This window comes from Tympanuchus pallidicinctus, unplaced genomic scaffold (assembly GCF_026119805.1).
Source record: "Tympanuchus pallidicinctus isolate F22 unplaced genomic scaffold, pur_lepc_1.0 scaffold8, whole genome shotgun sequence".
NCBI classification, from domain to species: domain Eukaryota; kingdom Metazoa; phylum Chordata; class Aves; order Galliformes; family Phasianidae; genus Tympanuchus; species Tympanuchus pallidicinctus.
In genome coordinates, this window is record NW_026294802.1 from 7,927,418 (window position 1) to 7,949,198 (window position 21,781).

Below are 21,781 nucleotides of genomic sequence, written 5' to 3' on the forward strand. Positions count from 1 at the left end.
TACCAAGGTATGTAGATGCAATTATTGGGATAAGGTTTTGAGAGAATGATGTCTCCTTACAGTCATGATCTGAATGGCCCTTCAGCACGTGCTTCTGGTGTGCCTTTGCACTTCAGCATCTGCTTTAGCAGGCTATAGTTAGTGAATGCTTAGGGAATCTGGTGCCAGATGTTCATTCCCTAGATCGTGAGTTGTAATAACATATTTCTGCTTCACTGCAGTCACAAAGTAGGACCTCTGTGCACAGCCTGGTGGACTCCTTCCAGACCTGGGGTTAAAGCTCTGCATGAGCTGTTTCCTGTTGTTATCCTGTCCCTTTTGGTAACCACCATCCTTAACAAATCCTCTCCCACCCCTTGCTCCCTGTTACCTGGGATGGATGGTCAGAAACCAAAGATGTGCGTTCCTGTATTGTTTCATGGGGGATGAGGTAGTGTTTCTGGTCAGAGAAATCCTACTCATGTTCCTCTGTTCCATCAGAGGCACAGGGAATGGTGAGCAATTAATCTGTAACTCTGCGCAGTAAAACACAAATCTCCATAGCTTGAGAAATTCTGGATGAAAGCCAGAGAAGTTTAACAAGGAAATGTGTTCCCTCCAGTGTGATTGTGCCTTTGGCTTCTATTTTAATAAATGAGCAACAGCTGAACAGAGGCCAAAAGGAGAGTCCCCACATCCTGAGGTATGTTCGATGCAGAGTCTGGGCCGTGCATGCTTCAGGTACTGCAGTGGGACAGTTAGCACAAAATACTGAGGATTAACCATCAGTTAGACAGCTACATCAAAGGTGAATAGCAATCATGAGTGTGTGGATAATCCCAGTGTGAAGGATTTCCTTTTTTTTTTATGTTTAAATTTTCTTTTGAATTCCCTCAAGACAGGAAGAGAAAGAAGAAAGCCAGGCACTGTGATAGAGCCTTAGGGGAGCTGGAGGCCTGGGGTGATAAATCAGCAGCATTTCAGTGAGATTAAGGAGGAACGTAGCATAATATACGAGGCAATATGGAAAGAGGCATTTTATTACAATCAGTCCTGGAAGAATTCAGTTCCAGATGGTTAAAGTGGGGTTAGGTCAGGAACCTCCGTCAGATGGGGCTCGCCATCCAACAATGTGCAGGAGCAGGGGAAGGTTTCCTGTGCATCAACAAAACATCTTGAGAGGGGAGAACTGTCTCCATGGCTGGATAAAACAGCTTGCATTAGTAGGGATTGTCCTCTTTGTGAGTGCAGATGGTGAGGAGTGGGGCCACTTTGGCATTTCGTAAGACGTGTCCTGTTCTTGTAGAACATTTCTAAGAAGATTTTGACGTTGGATTGTCATCTGAAAGCAGATGGAGGATAATGGAGGATGGCAGGGCTGTTGTCCTAAAACTGATGGGGACATTGGCCTTGATTTACTGCCCCCCCCCCCTGCCCCTCATAGCAGCTCCTGGGCTGTGTGGCAGTCATAGAACAGAATCACAGACTCATTAAGGTTTGAGGAGACCACTGAGATCATCTAGTCCAACCATCAACCCATCACTGCCACATCTACCAAACCATGTCCCTCTGTACTTGAGAGCACCTCTAACCCTGATAGGGACCCATTTCCCCAGGGAAATGCAATCCTGCAGCTTGCTTCTGGCTAATCACAGAGTAGTAGTAGGAAGGAAGAACTTTATAGCTCCCAGCTAGGGCAAGAGGTAAAGCAAAGACTTGGTTAATGGAGAAATTTCTCCTGCAAAAGCTAGGACTAGCTCCCTGTCAAAGACAGAACAGAACTCAGACCACAGCACTGATGAAGCACAACAAATCATCAGGAAGGGCAGGAATGTTGCTGTATTTCAGGATTATTATTATTTTTAAAAAATTTTGAATGGTTGAAAGAAATTCTCATTTTAGGAAAAATTGGCCATGCTTTGCTACAGCATTAGACTTTTCTGTTGGATCTCTTCTACCAGATAGAAAAGTTTAGATTTATTTTTGTTTGTGTTCTGTCTTACACAGCTAAGAAAACAATTTCAAATAGGACAAACTGTCTTGTTCCAGGGAGGAGGTCTGATTTGGAGAGTGAAAACAGCTTGCTACTTGGAGTGCAGACTGCAAAAGAACAAAGCTCTAAGGACTGTTCCCTACGCTGTGCCCCACAAGAGAGGCCATTGAGCCAAAACGCTGGCCTCACAGAGCATCCTGCTATGCTCAACAGTTTCCTTGTGAAATTCTTTTTATCTGTGCCCCAGAGCCTGGTTTTCTGGGTGCTGGCCCTTTGGGAATGATGGGCCGGGAGGCAAGCACTTGGGGTATTTACTCCTTCCCCTTTGGAAGGAGTACTGTGTTAGTTCTTTTCACAGGGATGCTGGTACATCCCTCTGATAGACATTAATAGCCATTGCTGTGGAAGAAGAGTGGAGTCTCTTTTAGTCAGGTGCACATCAGTCACGTATTTATGTTTTGCATATGTCACAGGTGACATGAAAGGAAGAAATCCTTATGAGCCAATGTTCCTGCGCGACTTTCATGGGAAATGAGTTCTGGCTGCACAGAAGCATGTTTCTTGTGGCAGCTGAATGAAGAGTTACACTCAGATGCTCAGAAAAGTGGGATGACATCATGTAATCTGTACATCTTGTGAAGATTAATCAATGCTGCTATTCATTAAAATATATGCACTTGCAGTGGCTTCTCTGGCAGACTGATTGTAATAAATAATCTTAAACTAAGTGAAGGTCAGAAATTCTGGTAGGAAGAAGCTCTGTAACAGCATGAATGTTGCTGCTTGAAAACCAGGCTCAGTTGGAACAATTTCTAGCAAAAGAGTGGAAGTGTGGGTTCAATATTTTTAGGTTCTCAATTAAAAGATGATCATCACATCAGCAACGTGTCAGGCTCATCAGCCTGTTTTCCAGGAATCGTCACTCTTGTCCAGAGGACAGCAGGAAGCCCCTAAATAATGTGACAGAGATGGTAAGTGTGACCCAGGCCAAAATCCATTTTCCTGTCAGAGTTTAACAAAATATTTTCATTAAGAAAGGAACATGAGGACATTCCACTCTTCTCATAGATAACTCTCAAGACTAAATTTGTGAAGTAGAAAGAGGAGACATTGGAAATGATCCTTATGCTTACACCTATAGCAATCACCTTGCATTTATTACTATGGCTCAGGCTGCAAGAATGAGCTGAATTATTAACTACTGTCCCTTTGGATTTCTTATTTAGGGTGGTAAAACAGCTGTAGAAAGCTGAAAAGAAGTCTAGGCGCACATCTTGTCTTTTCAGCCAGTTTCTTGTGTTCATTATGGTCTATAAACAAATATCTCTCAGGTCTCCTAAATAGATTTTCTGATCGTGCTCCCAGAACAGACCACCACCAGCCTCATTAAAGCTTATTTATGCTACTTTCATGCATGAATAAAAAAAACTCCCATTCACTGCTGATTTTATTTAGTTAGATCCTGTGCCTTGTGGCAGACATTGAATCAGAGTGACATTTATTGGCTCAAAAGAAAAAGCGAAAACAGTGGGACTGCAGCGAACAGTTTGACACCTCTGTTGTTCGCGACGTGAAAAGGAAGGGGTTAACCTGTTCTTGGCTGTATTGTATTGATTGAGGCCCACGCAAAGAAAATACAGCTGTAAACAGTTAGGAGTGTTCCCTGGTAGGGGCTTTTTTTTTTTGGTAAGTCATTGAACTGGGACTTTGGAGGTATGAACTGTTGTTTCCCAGGGATGCCACCCGCTTCCTGCATGATAGGAGAGGAGGGAGGTCACTGCTTTGCTCCAGGTCCCAGCTGGGGATGGTGCTTTCTCCTCTAATTCTTCTAACTTGCTTGTCTGTGGATGGCTTCCCAGAAGAGTGACATCTCTCTGTGTGCTCGTGGCGATGGGTCCTTCTTTCGGCTGGGGCCTCTAGGCACCGCTACAGATAGCAAACACGGCTTCCCCTTTACGTTGATCTCCTTCATCTCCATCCATGCTGCAGTGTCTGCAAGGTAAGATTAATGGCTTGGAAAGAGAAAAATCGATAAAAACGAAGAACAGCGGAGTAAACTTGCAGCAGGTGGGAAGCTGTGAGATGGCTCTATTTTCCTCCGGTCCCACTGGCTGCTGATTTCCAGCAAAGGTATTTTTGCAGGAGAAGGATGTGAGCCTATAGTTTAAGTCACAGGGTGAACAAAAAGCAGCTTTGTGCATTTACTCTGGGCTAAGCACATTGTGAATATTCTTAAGCATCGCAACCAGGATTAACATCCCTGCATGTTAATGCCTGGAATTCAGTGAGAAGCAGAGCAGGAGAGTGGGTTCCCTGGGCACGCTGTTAGGTGTCTCTTTGAACCGCTGTTAAACAGCTTCCTATTACTCTTGCTTGCTTCCCCCCTCCTCCATTTTTTTTTTTTTTTCTTCAACAGCTTCTGGAAGAAGTCCTGATAGATTTCACCTTTCTGAAATTTACCGTACTGTTTTGCCTCCAAATACACCTGCATGGCAATAGTATGTATATGAAGAAAAACACCATGTGGACAGAAGTAGAGAGTTTGTTATTTACAGTGGATCATTAACCTGGTGTGCAAATTTGACTTGATCTCTCCTTTTTTTATGCTCCCCCCTCTCTGTGGAATTTCAGAGCCCGTGAGGAGCTGCTGCCTTTTGCCGCCCCAGGATCCCAACAAGGAATGGGAATCTGATGGATTGCAAATGCACCCGCTTGGTTTAACCCCCAGCCAACCAGATAAGTGCCCTTTTAATTTTCTCGCAGTCGTGCTTTAGCCATATCTGTGCACAAAACATCTCTCTTCATGCTGATTTTAATTTGTCTTCACAAACGAACACTCTGTGCTTCTCTCTTCTGCTCAGAAATCCCAATAGCAGACAGTGGTGTTCTATGAGTGTTCTTAATTGCCAGGAGCTGCTGCAGCCCAGGGCTCAGGGAGCTGCGGGTCGGTGGCAGCCCCAGCCTCGGGCAGCCCCATGATGTTGTGGGCAGCGGCTCCATGGTGCTGCTGCCGCGACCCATCAGCCCGTGCAGTCCTCTGGGGCTCATTAGGGGCTTAATAACCACACGTGGCTGGCTTGATAGGAAAGATGCTTGTGCAGGCTTGGCGTGATCTCAGAGAAAGCAGCTAACGCCACTGGAAGGAGAGGGCTTTGTGCATGTGCTGTTCATCTGTGCGATAGGGGAGAAGTGATAGCCCCCGCTTCTTCCAGCAGGGAGATGAGCAAGGATGTGGGGCAGAAGCCCTCAGTTACAGTGGGATTGTATGGGGGCACGCAGAGCGTTGTCGTGGGTGAGCAGCAGCAGGAAACGTCCCTTCAGAACTGCGGGGACAGAGAATGCAGTATGTCAGCAAAATGAGTTTGGGTTTCTGTAAGTGACTGCTGCCTGCTGACCGACATGCTGATACAATTATTAAGTAATTTGAGGAAACAAGAAGATGTGGTTCTCTTGTAAAGTCTCTCTTTCAATAGCACACAGTCATGAGGCTGGGACAAATGTTTGCTGTACCTGTGACTGACAGCATTAGAACGAAAAAACACGGAGGCAGCGTGTACAAGGGAGGGGATTTATGGCAGGCAGGAGAATGGGACCCAAATCACTCCATGTCTGTCTTGTCTGCTCTAGCAGGATTGATTAATATCATAAAATACCCCTCTTGCTGTTGGGGTAACTACAAACATGCTTGCTATAGCAAATTAGGCTGTGCTACTTGATGTGAATTTGCCTTACCTACCGAAGTGGTTAGAGAGTTTCCTGATGAAGACATCAGCCCAGAACAGAGGGAAAGTGGAGAACGATTCCCTGCCACAAACTGACCCCGAGCACAACCTGTGGACTCCATGTCCTGTCACTGACAGCCTGGAAACGAGGCTCATAACACTGCTGTCCTGGCAGCCAAGGGCCACTGAGTCGTGGGAGGGACAAGGACTGGAGGGATGGAGTGGGAGTTCGCTGCAGCACAAGAGCTGGATCAAAGTCAGCCTACTTGATCCCTGGAGTGTCTGCAGTTCTCTCTTTTCTTGGAAAAGCTCCTTGTTCATGCTGTTGTTACCCAGAAAGGTTTTCATATTAATAGTACCAAAAGCATCTCTGGTATCAGTGACTGTCTGCTCTCTATCTTGCAATTGATAGCAATAGTTATCCTTGGCTCTTCAGTGATCTGATAATAACATGGCTTGATATTATATTAAGAAACACTGACGAAACAAAGGCTGTGGTAAAGTGCAGTCAGGGCTCTTTCGTTCATCAAAGATGAATAGGAAATTGAAACATAACATTTGTGCACCTCAATTAACAGGGCTGTTTGCTCCTCTGAAAAAAAAATAATATAAAAAATAATGTAAGTGATTTCCAAGGTCTTGATTGCTAAGTTTGCAACTTGAAATATCCTTTCTGCCGCTGTGCCAATATCGATGCTTACCCAACTTAGGCCCCATTACATCAACCTGCAGTTTGTTTGCTGGGTGGATCTCGAGGTAGAGGAGGACTCCACAGATCTTGACAAATTGCTGCAAAAAATCTTGTCCTGAATGGAAGAGCCCCAGATCCCTCACTCTTTCCTTGTCTTACAGGTGAACCTTGAAGACGGCTGAGGCGCTGTGTATCTCCTAAATGCATGCCCTTCCCCTGGGGATAGAAAAGCAGCCATGGGGAAAGACAAGAAAAAAGAGGAGGCTGTCTTTCTGAGGAAAAAGATAACTTTGCTGAGGGCTTTCTCGCTTCTCATCGGCAGCATGGTTGGCAGCGGCATCTTCATCTCCCCCAAAGGAGTGCTGAAAAACTCGGGCACTGTGGGGTTCTCCCTGGTGGTGTGGTTTGCCTGTGGGCTCCTCTCCATGTTCGGTGAGTGGGAAGTTGGGTCGGCCTTTGCTTGAGCAGCCAGCAGGTGAGGGGAGCCAGCAAAACTGGAAGCGTAAGAAGTTGGGAGTGAAATAGAGCAAAATCTCCCCGTTCTGAGTGCCACAGAAGTAAAGGCTTGCTAAGGCTGGGGGTTACCAGCACCTCTGCTGGGGCAGGTGAATGTCTGTTCAAAATGTTTTGGGGGAGTCAGGCCTACCTCAGATCCGGGAGATGGAGCAGATATCAGTGCTCTCTGTTTGCTCTGCTGTTGGCTTTTAGTACCCTTCTTGTCTCACAAAGGGTTGACTTTTTGATGACATGTTGATTTCTGCTCCTTTGAAATAATGTAAGTCTTACAGTTAGCATGCAAAAAAAGCCCTGGCTTTTAGTTTTCTTCATTAACTGTATAGAAGCACTTTCTCAGCAATCCTCCAACAGTGCTGCTGGGAGAAATGCAAGATCTCACAGCTCTGGGGAGAAAGCTGGTGTTTATTTCAGTGGGTAACTTTAAAGTTCTTCCTCTTTCACCACTTGGAAAAAAAAAAAAAAACAAAAGAAGAAAGGAAAGATACTCCATGTGGACAAAATACCCTGGAATGAGACATTTCTAAATGTGGCATTTAGAAACCGAGACGTTCAATTATTTACCTGGGAGTGATTGTGGTTCTTTCTCTTTGCTATGCCTTCCAGTATTTCAAGTTCCGTGTGCTGCTGAGCATAGGTTGCCTTTACTACACATGTGGGATACAGCTTGTGCGTGGTTGATTGGGGAAAGATCTATTTTTGCCTGAAGAAAAATCACAGATGCTCTTTTAACTGAGCTGAACAAAAAGTGATCAGGTGTGTGCTGGTCATGTAGCTCAACCCCTGCATGGGGAGGCATCTTTTGGTCTCCTCTTGTGGCCTGGCTGCCTCTTTGTCAAGTTGCTGCTAAATTTTGTGGCTAAATCTGTTGTTTGGTTCTTCTAGCCCAACTTCACAAAACACTTAAACACAAGCTTGCAGCAAAGGAGAGCCGCTGAGTAAAATGTGAGGGATCTGCCAAGACTTTTGGCAGGGTGTTGGCACAAATTCACATAGAGGCAGAAAAGTCTAGGGTCTTTGCCATTGGCGTGACCATGAATGGTCTCTGCAGGAGAGAGGGGAGCAGCTGTACCACTCCGGGGCTCCTGCAGGGCTGCCCAAGCTGGGACAAGCAGATGGGGTATCTCACCTGGGGGTCATACCCCGACAGCACTCAGCCCCTTCACGTGGGCATCGTGCTCAAAGGCGTGAAGCGTTTATGATCTCTCGTAAAACATCCCCTGTCCACTGTGTAGCATAGAAGAGAGGGGACAACCCAAACCTCCAGGGGTCAAAAGGGGTCTCTTGTGGTTTAGTGGTTAGTGGGTAGCAGTGGTTCTTTCTCCTACCTTTCCACATGACTTCCCTGGAAAGTTGTATCATTAAACAAATTAGCAGAAAATTTCCTTCCTCTGACAGAAGAGTGAACTACTTCTAAACATCATAACACACAAAAATGTGGAAAGGAATGGTTCTGCTAAAAGCTGTTTTTCTTCTTCTGCTTCACTGCTTATTTTAAGCAGGCTCCTTCAGGCCCTCAAAGGCACAGAGAAAAGAGGAAATCCAAAGGATGATTTACTAAGCTTATTTATACTTTGCCAGGTGCCTTGTGTTATGCAGAGCTTGGAACAAGGATCACCAAGTCTGGAGGACATTACATCTATATTTTGGAGACCCTGGGGCCTCTGCCAAGTTTCTTGTTTCTGTGGGCAGAGTTTTTTGCTATCAGGTAGGAGATTTTGTTTGTTTGATTTTTGCTGGATGCTCTGCAGTTTGCTGCTGTGTTTTGTTTGTTTTGGTGTTCAGTTATGGTGCCAGGTAACAGTCTAAGTAGTTTGTAAAGGAAATGGGAAAAAAAAAACAAACAACAATCAACTGGATAACTTTAAAGACTGTCAGTGATAGAAGGAAGAAGACAGAACGAGCAAATAGTTGCATGTGTTCACTGCAATCTGTGCTTGAGGAATCTGTTTCTTCTCCCCTGGCAGCTGGTATCCTTCAAAAGAGCTGTGGTATTTTTTGGCCACTGAGAGCAAATGACAAGTTAGTTTCTGATTTTCTGCTTCCATCGTGAAGCTTCTCACATTCTTCTGTGGAAAATAAAAAGCTTTCTGGCTTAGTCCCAAGTTAAATACCAAGTTAGAAATTTGTAAATTGCTTTTTTTTTTTTTTTTTTTCCACCTGAAAAAGCTAATCCTCCTCTCCCAATGGCCTGTCCTCCATGTGCGCTGAGATGAAGCAGGACACATGAAACACGCAGCACTGCCGTGTGTGATTAATCTCAACTTTTGTTTTTGAATTAAGAATTAAACTTCTTGCATCTGTGCCTCTTAACCTATTTACTGAGAAAACCTGTGAAAAAGATGACAGGATCCGTGTGGTAGGGTGGGTCTACACACTATGAGGAAGCTTCGCTCCCTATATCCTGCCATGTTGAGGCCATCCACAGAGCCAAGTGTGACCCTGCCTGGTTTCCCTCCCCAGGCCCGCCAACAGTGCTGTGGTCTCTCTGGCATTTGGTCGCTACTTGCTAGAGCCATTTTTTGCCCCCTGTGCAGCGCCCATCCCTGCTGTGAAGCTCGTCTCTCTCCTGGGCTACTGTAAGTACAACCCTCCATGCCACGTCTCGGGGCCTCTCTGCCTCAGACTTCCCATGGGGTGTTATCTTCTGGGATTGGGCCCAAGACCTGAAGGCATTCTGTCTGCATCTCTTGCTCTGAACACCCTCTTTGGGAGGATGCACTTTTGTCCCCATCACCCTCAACGCAAGAGCAGTTCTTCCTGCATGTGCCAAGCATGGGCTGCAGCATGCTCTCCTCCCCAGATGCAGTCCTCACCCTCAATTCCTGGAGCGTCACCTGGAGCGCACGGCTGCAGACGGCTCTCTCCATCGTCAAGCTGCTGGCCCTCATGCTCATCATTGTGCCAGGGATGATGCTGCTGGCCCAGGGTAGGTGATGTCTGAATGTACACAGCTCAGGGCTGAGTGTGTGGGATAGTTGGCTTCAAGCTGTGTCACTTCTGTGGTGCTGGTGTTCCTGGCTCAGCTTTCTCCGCAGGTTTTTCACAGAATCACAGAATGGCCAGAGTTGGAAGGGACCTGAATGACTGTGAGTCTCCAATCCCCCCTGCCACACGCAGGGCCACCAACCTCCGCATTTAATACCAGACCAGGCTGCCCAGGGCCCTGTCCAACCTGGCCTTGAACACCTCCAGGGATGGGGCATCCATAGCCTCTCTGGGCAGCCTGTTCCAACACCTCACCACCCTCTCTGTAAAGAACTTCCCCCTGACATCCAACCTAAATCCTCCCTCCCTCAACTTAAAACCATTTCCCCATGTCCTGCGGTTATCTACCCTTTCAAAGAGTTGATTCCCCTCCTGTTTGTAGGCTTCCTTTAGGTATTAAAAGGCTGCAATGAGGTCACCCTGCAGCCTTCTTTCCTCCAGGCTGAACAAGCCCAGCTCCCTCAGCCTGTCTTCATGGGGGAGGTGCTCCAGCCCTCTGATCATCTTTGTGGCTCTCCTCTGGACCCTCTCCAACAGCTCTCTGCCTTTCTTGTACTGGGGGCTCCAGACCTGGACACAGTACTCCAGTACTTTTTGGGAATGAGTGGGGCTGTATGAGCCCACCTGGGCTGACAGAGGCACACTCCTCTGCTGACCCTTTCCTTTGGGATACCCACTGTCAGCATGTCTTGAAATCCTTCCAAAGCAGTGCAGAATGCCATGGACGTGGGGGACATGTGACAGCATCCCCTGGTGTCCTGAACCTGTCACAGCCCTGTAAGGAATTACCAGCCCCCAGCTGAGCCCTGGTAACTGCATCTCTACCCTTCCTGTGGCTTTTGCTGATGCTTTTTACCCCCTAATGGAAATAGGTAGTAACACAGTAAACTTACAATGGACTCATGCACAACTGTGTGCTCATATCCAGAGGAAAAGAAAACATAAGATAAAACCTCGCAACGATATCTTCTGGGACTGATACAAGAGTATTGGCTTTAATCCAAGCCTCGGTTTATAGAAAAGCCCATGGCATTCACACTCAGGGGATGAAGCCAGCTCTGTTTTCACACTATTTCCTTCCTCTGCAGAGGAAACAACAAAGGCAGGAGGATCAACATTCATGTTTCTTTCTGATGTCTGGTGCTGGCTCCTTTGAATGTGCGAAAACCCCCTCGGGCAGGCAGCACTTTTGAACTGAAGGTCTGCCCTGCAGCTAGAAATCCAGAGCCATTATTGTTAGGGATGCCTTCAAATGGCAATCTGGATCCCTGGCACTGTCTTCCAGTGAGGAGGATAAGTGCCGGTGACATCTGGAGAGAGAATCCACCGAGAGACCCCGGGATGACAGGTTGTGTTTAATGTGACTCATGGGGGACTCTAAATCACTCATTAATATATTGCAGACAATAAATCCTTTTTATGTGCCATCACTTATAAGCAGTCACTTTGGTGTATGAAAAGACTACCCCAACTGGCCCATTCCATTTTCTACATTAGTTTTCTTCAAATCCATGTATTTTTTTTTTTAACAACTTCATTTTTGTTCTTGTTTTTAAATGAGCCTACCTTGCTCCGCAGCCTCTCCCTGCTCTCTTTGCTTACACTCTTGTTCTTCCCCCTGCCATTGCCTTCCCCTTTGACTGGGATTTGTTTCAGAGCCTTGCTGGATCAGTGCTCCACACCCCATGCCCAACTGAGGTGCCTCACTGGGAGGAACAACCACACAAATTCTGTGCCTCTTCTTTTAAATACATTTTGAAATGGAAAACCAAACATAGATGTGGAACCCAAACTTAGGGCCACTTGGATTTGAAAATGTTGGAAATACAACTCCTTTTGGCTGTGTTCTTGCTGCTCTTCCTTCAGATAAGAGGCTGCTCCATGGTCCTGCCTGCCTCTCCTTATTTTTCTGACGTCTGATAAAATCTGCCCCATAACCAAAATCCTGACTTTGATCTGTACATTTTTTTTCTTTTCTGAAGAGGAACAGCTTTGTAAAACTCACCATTCCTCTTCCGCTTCTTGGTGCTGGCCCAGATTTATTTCAAGCAGAGCACTTTTAGGAAAACTGCAGGAGCTGGTAAAATGCACTTTGATCCAATCACCTCTACTTTTTATTACTGTGTTTGTTTTGCCCCCTGTGTCCCCACTTCCCCTCCTGCGGGGCCATTCCCACGCCAGTAGCCCCTCTTCTCGGTTCCCATGCTCCGCACAGCATGGGACCAGGGGAGCTGCATTAGCTGCCTTGCTGGCTGCACAACATCAAACAGAGCCAGCATCCGGCTGTCAGTGGATGGGGAGAGGGGTCAGCCCAGGGAATCAGAGCTGAGCTGTAAGAAAGGATGGGAGAATTCAGGTCTTCTCCTCTCTGTGATCTCCCACTTCTAGACAGTGCCTTTCCTGACATATCTCTTGTAGCTGAACAGGAGAGGATAGTTTTCTTCTGTCCCTGACTATGCCAACACAGCACTGCAAATTAAAACAATGCAACAAATCTGAATACCTGGCGCCCATGATGTCACACACACCTGTCCCAGGTTTGGGCAGGTGGTACGTAGCCTGCAGGAAGGATGTCCATATCTGACACATCTGTTGTTTTTTCTCCTCTGTAGGCCACACCAAAAACTTCCAGGATGCTTTTGACAGGCAGTCGCTGGTTCCAGATAAGCTGCCCTTGGCTTTTTATGCAGGCATGTTCGCATATTCAGGCTGGTAGGTGTGATGGGAGGGCAACTCACTGACAGTGTGTCACTGTCTGAGAGCTGCTTCAAAGCCTCTCCTTGTGTCTGCACAGGTTCCAGACCAGCTTTGTGCGTGAGGAGTTGGTCAGACCCGAACGGTAAGGCTGGAGAAGTAGATGGCTTTTGTACCTCACTCCTGGGCTACCACTGCGTCCCTAAACACCAGCAAACAAAACAGGAGGAAATAAGTCTGTGGGTTCACCAAACCAACAGCAGCTGCAGTCTGCAGTAACATGATGAGAAATGAAGATATAACAGCTTGTTCACTGCGTGTCTCTCTTCCCCTTTCTTACAGAAACATCCCCCTGGCTGTCATTGTGTCTGTGATCACTGTCATTGTGGGGTATATGCTCACCAACATCTCCTATTACACTGCCCTGGGAACACAAGATGTTCTGGCTTCTCCAGCTGTTGCTGTGGTGAGTTGTCACCCTACTGATAGCTGTCTTTAGTGTGGTCGGTTTATACTGAAGGGAGTGGTCTTGACAAGGGTCTAGGAGATAGTTTTCCTCATAAAAGTCTTTTGTTTTTCTTTGTTGTTTCTCTGAATTATTAGAAAACATTACCTTCTAGTCTTTCTTAAAAAATAATGAAAAAGAGTCTGCAGATAAAGGGCTGGAGGGCTGGAACACCTCTCTTAGGAAAGGTTGAAGGAGCTGGGATTGTTCAGCCTGGATATCAGAAAGCTCCAGGAGACCTCACTGAGGCCTTCCAGTACTTGAAAGGAGCTTATAAGCAGGAGGGGAGCTGACTTCTTACGTAGTCTTGTAGGGATAGGACAAGAGAGAATAGCTTTAAACTAAAGAGAGGAGATTTAGGTTACATGTTAGGAAGAAATTCTTTACTCAGAGGGCGGTGAGGCTCTGGCACAGCTGCCCAGAGAAGCTATGGTGCCCATCCCTGGATGCACTCAAAGCCAGGTTGGATGGGGCCTTTGACATCCTGAGCTGCTGGGGAGCAGCCCTGTCCATGACAGGGAGTTGGGGCTGGTGGGCTTTAAGGTCCCTTCCAACCTAAGCTGTTCTATGAAGAGATAACAGTAAAAAAAGGCAAGATTTTAAGTATTAAGTATTTTACTCCTTCATTGGAGGAAGTTTTTTCTGCTTGAATCTGATATTACCTAGAGATCACTACATGTTCCTGCAGTCATGATTGCTCTTCTTCCAGAGTTTTGTGCAGCAAGCCTGCACAAACCTTATTTCAGTGGTCCCTGTCCTCGTTGCGCTGTCCTGCTTTGGCACCATGAATGGAGGAATCCTCACATTTTCCAGGTCAGATCCCTCAAAATGTATTGCATTTTGGCTTAATGTTTTGGAGAGAAGCACCAGTAACCCGTGTACGTGACAATCATTTGAATGGCATTTTGTGAGAAAGCTAAGGCCTTTGACTCCCAATACATAACCTGCAGAACACTCTGGCTGTCTTGAGTTGTCTTCCTCCCTTTCCTGGCCAGGTTTACGCTCTCTCTGACTGGCCAGAAAACCAAGGTTTTCACCTGCTCCCACACTTCATACTCCAGTTTGAAGTAAAATATCAACGTTTCTGGTGAACTACAAGCTTTGTTGACATGACAGCTGCTCAGTGAAGCAGAGTCATTGTCTGCTGGCTTCATCCAGCGCCTTTGCTGCAGGGCATAAGTCTCTGTGTTATGAGGACCTCTGGCTAAAACAAGCGCTCCCTGGAGAACTTTGCTTTAAGTTTGGTGAAACATTATCAGAGCCAGGTCATTCCTAAAGCAATAGCTGAGGCTCAACAAGCCTTGCTGAAACAATAATAAGAACTTTGTTCCATGGAAAAGTTATCTTGCCAGCTCCACTGGCGACTGTACTGTGTCCTTGGGCGAGCCTTGAAATTGGAGAGGAGGGCAGAGCTGATGGAAAAGTGCGTCCTCCTGGTCCTGAGGAGCTGAGCAAACTCTCTGGAGCCAGCTCCATTTCACAGCTTTGATTGCAAAAGGAAAGATCATTTGATATGAAAGGGATGTTTCAAAGCACAAGAGCTAATGAGTTATTTGATCTGCTACCCTCAAGTCCTGTATTAAACATGGTGAGGAGAATCCCCCTGCTTAACGTCCCTAGCTAGAGATTTTCTTTGAGGATGGGAAGTCCCTGGAGAACACAGGGGTTCTGCATGTTTCTGTCATCCTTCTCTCCCCCTTCCTGGCATCATTAACATAATCACTGCAGAAGGGCCATATGAACAGTGATGGGGCCTCCCTGGCTGATGGCCAGCCACACCCCAGCAAAACCACAGAGACAGCAATAAAACCAGTTACACACTCATGCCCCAGCTGCTTCGGGCTCCGTTCCAGCCCAGCTGATGCTCTGGCTTGGTGTGTTTGTGGATATTAAGTTTATAAAATGCAATGCTTTCTCCTTAATTACCCTTTCACAATTCAGGAGAGGAATGGAGGCAAGGAGCTCTCTGCTGTTGTTTTGTAGCTTGCCCTGTTTGTAGCTGTCATCTTTGTAATACACAAAACTACTTTCTAACAACTGGCAAGAGACTTGCTCTGCTCTTTGAGGAACTTGGGCTTTATTTATCTCTCTCTCTAGTTTATGTATATCTCTATGTAGTTTATATTTATAGACAGAGACATATATATTATCCCTGGCACATAGCTGCTGCTGTCGCACAGCCAAGCAGGCTTTCCTTGATCTTAAGCCTAGTCTCCTTTTGGGATGAGCATCAGGACTGACAACTCCTCTCCATGAACTTGCCAACCTCTCTTCTAAAGACTTGAGGTTTGTGGCCCCTCCACCTCCTACTGGCTTGTTTCTGCTTCCAGCCTCAACACATTCATTTTCATGCTGTGCTCAACTAAAGGTCACTACTAACTATTACCCACAGAGACACTACCAGTAGTGGGCTCTGCATCATGCTGAGATAAATGGTCCTTGAAGAAGTATGGAAATCTTTGGAGATTTTTTTCCCAAATCCACTGAAAAGTGATGCTAAATGGAGAACTGTGGCCTTAAAGAGCAGGCTTGTGATGACGAGATCAGTCCAGCTGCTGATCTTTTCATTTCTAGTGCAGATGTGGGATGCTGATGCATAGAGCTCCCTGTCTTTTCCTAGGACACTGTTTGTGGCCTCCAGGGAAGGGCAGTGGCCTCCTCTCTTCTCCATGATCCACATTCGAAGACATACACCCCTTCCTGCTGTCATGCTTATGGTAAGGAGATCTGCCTATCTCACTTCTCGCAGTCTTGGCTTTCTTGTTTTACATGGCAATCTGCAGAGCCCGGAGAATCTGAAAAGTTTTAAAGGGTGTTGAGACACTGTCAGCTTGCAAAAAAGCAAGTCCTCTCATGTCAGTAGTAAGACTCAAACCCACTGTCTCAAAGTCTCTACCTTTTTGTCTTGGCCATATTCTTTCAAAGTACTGTCCCTACCATTGCTGCCTGATATTTTCTATGGAAATTTCTCGGCCAGCCTTCGGTTACTTGAAAAACTGAAATTCCTAGGTTAGTGGAAATGCTAGAAATGCATATTTGTGGAGAGGCTCTCAGATTTGGGTTCTTCCTCCCTTCCCATTCATCTTTTTTTCCCAGCAGTGGTCCATCATAACACTGCCTCTGCATCTTAGTTGACCTGTTAGAAGCTTAGCAAATACTTCTGTGTGAAGCCTTTGTACCACAGGCCTTTGGGCATGTTTGAATTGCCCTGCCTAGGACATAGAGCACCAACAATGCTGTTGGTCTCCATCCTTTCTGTAGCACCATAATTTTGTATTTAGAACTTTGATCAGCACTCTTCAGTCTGTGAGAGTGCTTTGCAACATGTTTGGTGACCTCTGAAATGTTGGGTCTGTGAAGTAGCTACCTGTGATTGCAGGGGGGTGAGGGAGATGACCCGTATCACCCTTCCCTGTCTGAGGACCATAGCAAAGTTTAATTGACCATATTTAATCTTCACAATGCTCAGTTCCCTTTGGTTACTGCCATGGTGTGTATTGGAGATATCTACCATCTACTGAACTTCTTCAGTTTCTCCCGATGGCTCTTCATAGGATTAGCCACTCTTGGGCTCATTGTCCATCGCTACCGTCACCCGGAGCTGCAAAGCCCATTCAAGGTAATTCATGGTTTGTATCTAACAGCCTGGAACACATGCCTGTCATTTTTCTCTCTTAGAGCATTATGTGGCTGTGATTGCCTTTAGGCTCCAAGGGCTCTAAATCCCTATTTCTCTGTAAGGAAAATCCCAAGGTTGATTGATGTGCCCAAACAACAGATGTGGTAAATTCTGTTCAAACCAGTTCTACATGGGGCTACCAGTTGCAGCTGCAGAGTGACAGCTAGCTCCAGGAGACAAGGTATCAGACTGGGAACTGCAGAAGGCAGTTCTCATGCTCTCCTCTCTGAGGCTGCAGGGAAGGACCTTTGCCTGGATGTGATGGATCAGATATGTCTTAGCCCTAGTGAGGAGCGGAATGTGTCATGGGGAAAAGAGCATTTCCAGATGGAAGATCGGAGCAAACCTGACATAGAAAATCATCTCCTGGTACAAAAGTATCGTACAGTGTTAAACAGCTTGAGCACAGCTCGCTGAGTCCCCTGCCACACACAGCCTCTATGGGATATTGTCTGAACTACAAGTACAGGCAGCCTGAGGGGTTTCAGAAAGTGCCTCATGCATGGTGCTTCCATGTGCACAGCTCCAGAACATTTGGAATGCATGAAACCTGTGGCCATAAGAAATGAAAAGCATTAGAAGTGGACAGAGGGGAAGAGAGGAGCCGAGGGAGTTCAGTTTCCCACTCCTCAAGGGGAAGCTGGAGGACGCCCTGTCCCCTTTCTCCATTCCTGGACCTTTTTGCTGGCCGCTGGGGTCCTGCTCGTGGGGAGTGCTCAGTCCCGAAAGCTGGCATGGCTTTCAGAGCCCCTGCTCAAGGCAACTCTCCCACTGCCAGATAATCTGCAGGCAGCATTTGGCTGGGGCCATGCACAATGTGTTCCCCTCTCCAGTCACGCCTGCACACTGCCTCCAGCCAGTTCCTGCAGAGGAGAGGAGACCTCTGAGGCCACAGGCACTGGGCAGCTGATCAGCCAGAAACTCGGGGAAAAGAAGCACTTTCCACCACTCCCAGGGCTCCTCCCCAAGCTGAGTGGGGCCTGATGCAGAATTTGGGGTAGTTCTTCTTCTTGGTGTTTACTGGAGACAGCGTATTTAGTAGAGACTTTGAGGCTTCTGAGCTTGCTGACTGGCTGGCTCATGCAGTCACCCAGACTCAGATTTTTAATAAGTTGTTTTTTTTTCTTTTAAAATAGTATTCTTGGGGGAAATGTATTACTGAGTAGCACTGGTGATGTTTTTACTTTCTGAGAATCCGTTTGAGATAGAGCTTTAGGTTTTTAATAATTCCTAAGAACGGGAGTGAGGAAGATGATGGTATTTTAGTCAGCTTGGTGGTCTCTTCCTCTCTCTCCCCATTTTTTAGACCCACCTCAAACCCGAAGTATGGTTATCTGCAAGAGCAAAGAACAGCGCGGATGTGATGTGTGCATGTGCTGCTCTCCAGTGGTCAGAAATATTTCTTCGCCCAACAGCAGTTTGCTTACAGAGAACAAATAATCAAAGATAAATATAAGAGATTGTGCTGGTAGTTTTCTCCTGCAGATTTTTAGTTGAAAATGGTAAGAAAACACCAGCAAGGGGAGAGAGCAGTTCCCTCATGCATCTCTCAGGCAGATGTGCTGTGTGAATATGTGCACGTAGGAGATGCTGGCAAAGGATACTCAGGCTGGAAAGTCAGTGAGAGCATGCAAGTTTGGTGGCTGGACAGCTGCCATCACTAGAGCAACTATCTCCCCCAGCTTAGTATGGTCAGCATCCAAAATATGATCTGTGTTACAAGAAAAGAGATTGTCACCCTAGGTGAGGTCAGCAGCTCCTTTATCAGATGTGGTGAGGAGTAATTTGGCTGAGGTCAGATCTAAAGAAGAAGGAAATGTTTCACAGCTTCTTACTTCAGTTTTGCCCTCCAAATAACACAGACGAATTGACTCACCCAAAAGAATGAGGCTGAAGCACTGAGTGCTGTTCTGGTCTTTCAGCAGACTGTCAATGAAAACCGCATTCTTGGCACAGGTGCTGCAGAGCTGGTTTATCCTGTGTTGGTTGCCATAGGCCTCAGGCAGGCTGGAGGCAGCTCAAAGTGACTCACGAGTGTTATGACCAAAGATTGGATTGTTTCAAAGGGATTTTGCTCTTGGCATCAGAATTTCCATCAGCAGTTGCCACAGGTGACAAGTTCAGGGGTGTGTGTATGCACATGCACACATGCTGTGCATAGAATGAGCTGCTGCAGTTGACTTCTCCCCAGCATGGTGTGTGGTTGCAAGTGAGGTGAAGCTTCTGTCTGTGTGCATGGAGGGAGGCATGCAACTTGCAGGGCACTCTGGGCTCCAAAGGTGGCATGAGAACACTTTTGTTCTCTGCATCCTACTTGTTCACAACGGATTGTACAGAAATAGCTTGCAGGACAGACTTTTCTCTTCTTCTTTAAAATGGATACACGATTATAGCTTGTGCTGGCTGGTATGATCAGTTTTGCCTTCACTCTTTTCCCCAGGTCCCCCTGTTTGTTCCAGTCTCTTTTACCATCATCTGCCTCTTCACAGTAGCAATGTCAATCTATTCGGACCCTGTAAACATTAGCATTGGATGCACCATGGTTTTAAGTGGCTTTCCAGTCTACTACCTCGTAATCCATAGGAAAATGTCAAATCGCTGCCACAGACTGCTCTGTAAGTATGCTCTTGGGTTTCAGTGTTCTTGACCTAAGCACACTCAGGGGTAGGGTGGTTGCTTGGGAACATACTAATAATCCAGCCTAATCTTTTTAGAAAAGATAGGGTTGAGGTCTAGATCCAAGCAGATTGGCACTGTCATGTCTTCATCATATCTGTGGGGTCAGTATTTCTATCAAATTTGGATGAAACAGAACAAAAGATCAAATGCTGATGTGGAGAGAGTGAGGGAGGAGCAGGCACCATGCACAAACATTTCCTGAAAGGCTGGGGAGGGGAGTGGTGGGAAAAGATGGTGCAGGCTGCCTGGTGGGGGGGCCATGTATTTAATGGTATAGGTTTGGGTGTAGATGTAGGTGTGGAAATGAAGTACCTTTCCTCCCCATGCAGTACATGGCACAGGTTTACCTTAGGTGTAGCTCTGGTGGCACAAGAACAGTGATTTATTCTAAAACAAGAGCCTGGTTTTGATTTTAACTTCTAATTTCAATTATGAATCTTGAATTCTTTTGATTTGGTGTTGGGTCGAGATATATTGGTAACTAGTGAACAGAAAAAAACATACAGCAAAAAAAAACCCACCAACAGATTCAGTCATCTGCTAACATAAAATGCTCCATCCATCCTATGCCAATGTTCTTCTGATTTTTATCCATGGCGTAGGATATTGTCCAGATTAAACTTTCTTTTTTTTCTCCCCTTCAGATTATCTTACACACAAGCTGCAGCTACTGTTGGAAGTAGTTCAACAAGAAATCAAGACATACTGAGGAAACCATCAGAACTTACAGGAGAAGATATAATCTACTTGCTACACGCCTGATGCCTTTGATCCTTCCAAACACAAGCCATGCTCTTATTCATTTAATCACTGCAAATGAGGATGAGCCTGAGCCAAAACCTTGCTGCAAGCAGCCCTAAGCTTGCCATTTGGGATCTGATGAGCAAGTCACAGCTGCTTCAGCCCTTTTCTTTTTTAGCAGAACAATCTACTTCTCTGAAATAAGCTTTCCTTGCTTTCAGAGTGTCTTTGAAACAAAGATCCAGATTCTGCAGTCTAGCCCAATCCTCAGCAACTTATATATTATTTTTTAATTTCCTAACTTGGCAAATAGAGAGCCTACAGCAGAACTAGAATCTGGCTACATGGAAGTCAAGCACAGGATTTAAACTGAAGTCTAGGTCAGGCTGAATGGGGCTCTGAGCAATCTGATTTCACTGTAGGTGTCCCTGTTCACTGCAGCAGCTTTGGACTAGATGACCTTTAAGGGTCTCCTCCAACCCAAGCCATTCTATGGTTCTATGATTTTATGAAATCTGTAGCACCATGTGGAATGATGCTGTGGGGAAAGATTATAGAGGGAAATGGGCAAGGAGTGCAAACCAGAGAATGAAGTACATGTGGATGAAAGCAGGAGGTGGGGGGGGATAAAACTTCACTCACCAGGAAGCAAAGATTTGGGTTAGTGGGAAGATATTTGAAAATCATTTAAAATTCAAATAACGAGCTAAGAAAACTCAGAATGTTTTATTTATTGTTGTGTAAGTGAAATAACTCTATTTTGCTTCAAAATAATGCTTCAATTTTGAATTTTATTGCTTTGAAACGATATTTCAAAATGTACTGACACAGTAAAAAATGTATATTAAAAAAATAGCTAACTACCCCAAAGCAGAGTTCAGAATAGGCTTCGATTCTTTCCCAAGGACCCCACCTCACCTGGTACCACCAGTGAAGCTGGAAATTCAGCTTTTGTCCCAGCAGCAGTGAAATATGATTATCCTTTTGTTAGACAAGAGCAGTAAAGAGTCGTGGGCAGATTCCTTATGAAGTGTACCTTTTGGTGCTGTCGGAAGACATGAAAGACTTCAGGTCTGAGCTTCAACTTCAAATCTACAATCAAAAGACTTGCTGAATCAATACAGAAATGCTCATTTGAACTACTGGCACCAGAAAGGTTTCTGTTGTTGGATTACTTCAGTTTACATTATGAACGTTGCGAAGTTAGAAAGATAAAAAGCACAATTAGCTATTTCCAATCACTGAAGTGTTAATCTTTTCCTAGAAGATTGGAAGCAGCATCCTGAGCCTCATCTGATGGCCCTGGAGAGAGCAAGAGCAGAATGTGAAGCATTTGTAATCTACCAAGCATTCATGCACTTAGAGTAATGCCAAAGTAGCATTTATTTACCAAAACATGTAAAATGCACAGTCAAGGACTAGAAATAAATAAAGGCTTTGTTTTTTTTCTTCCTTTTCTTCTTTCTCTTCTTCTTCCTCTTCTTTTTCCTTTTTTTTCTTTTTCCATTTTTAAAAAATCTCTTTTTTTCTTTCCTTCCCCTCCCCCCTTACCCCCCCTTTTTATTTTCTTCCAAAGCAACTTAGAATTACTTTTCTT

The 21,781-nt window shown here is 45.7% G+C and overlaps 1 protein-coding gene across 4 annotated transcripts; it reads left to right on the plus strand.

Moving 5' to 3' along the window:
* The first annotated feature begins 4,567 nt into the window (after window positions 1-4,567).
* On the plus strand, window positions 4,568-21,635 carry LOC128073006 (cystine/glutamate transporter-like). 4 transcript variants are annotated; one of them, XM_052667292.1, is made up of 14 exons: window positions 4,572-4,708; window positions 6,545-6,817; window positions 8,480-8,606; window positions 9,362-9,477; window positions 9,702-9,827; window positions 11,869-11,966; window positions 12,499-12,598; window positions 12,681-12,819; window positions 12,923-13,046; window positions 13,795-13,898; window positions 15,706-15,802; window positions 16,555-16,704; window positions 19,205-19,379; window positions 20,088-21,635. In XM_052667292.1, the coding sequence occupies exons 2-14, from the start codon at window positions 6,622-6,624 to the stop codon at window positions 20,150-20,152; spliced, it is 1,617 nt and encodes a 538-aa protein (XP_052523252.1). In that variant the 5' UTR covers window positions 4,572-4,708; window positions 6,545-6,621; the 3' UTR covers window positions 20,153-21,635. The 4 variants fall into 4 exon arrangements, 3 of the variants coding, with proteins under 3 accessions (XP_052523254.1, XP_052523252.1, XP_052523253.1); XR_008202585.1 differs by lacking the exon at window positions 20,088-21,635 and adding an exon at window positions 18,071-18,266 and having other exon boundaries at window positions 4,569-6,817; window positions 19,205-19,324; XM_052667293.1 differs by lacking the exon at window positions 11,869-11,966 and having other exon boundaries at window positions 4,574-6,817; window positions 12,681-12,725.
* Window positions 21,636-21,781: the final 146 nt, after the last annotated feature.

Bases quoted from the DNA above. Each gene is read 5' to 3' on its own strand.
- LOC128073006 (XM_052667292.1), top strand. From the start codon at position 6,622: ATGGGGAAAGACAAGAAAAAAGAGGAGGCTGTCTTTCTGAGGAAAAAG. The intron at 9,828-11,868 runs GTAGGTGATGTC...TCTTTTCTGAAG, and splicing joins GATGATGCTGCTGGCCCAGG to AGGAACAGCTTTGTAAAACT. The intron at 13,899-15,705 runs GTCAGATCCCTC...GTCTTTTCCTAG, and splicing joins GGAATCCTCACATTTTCCAG to GACACTGTTTGTGGCCTCCA.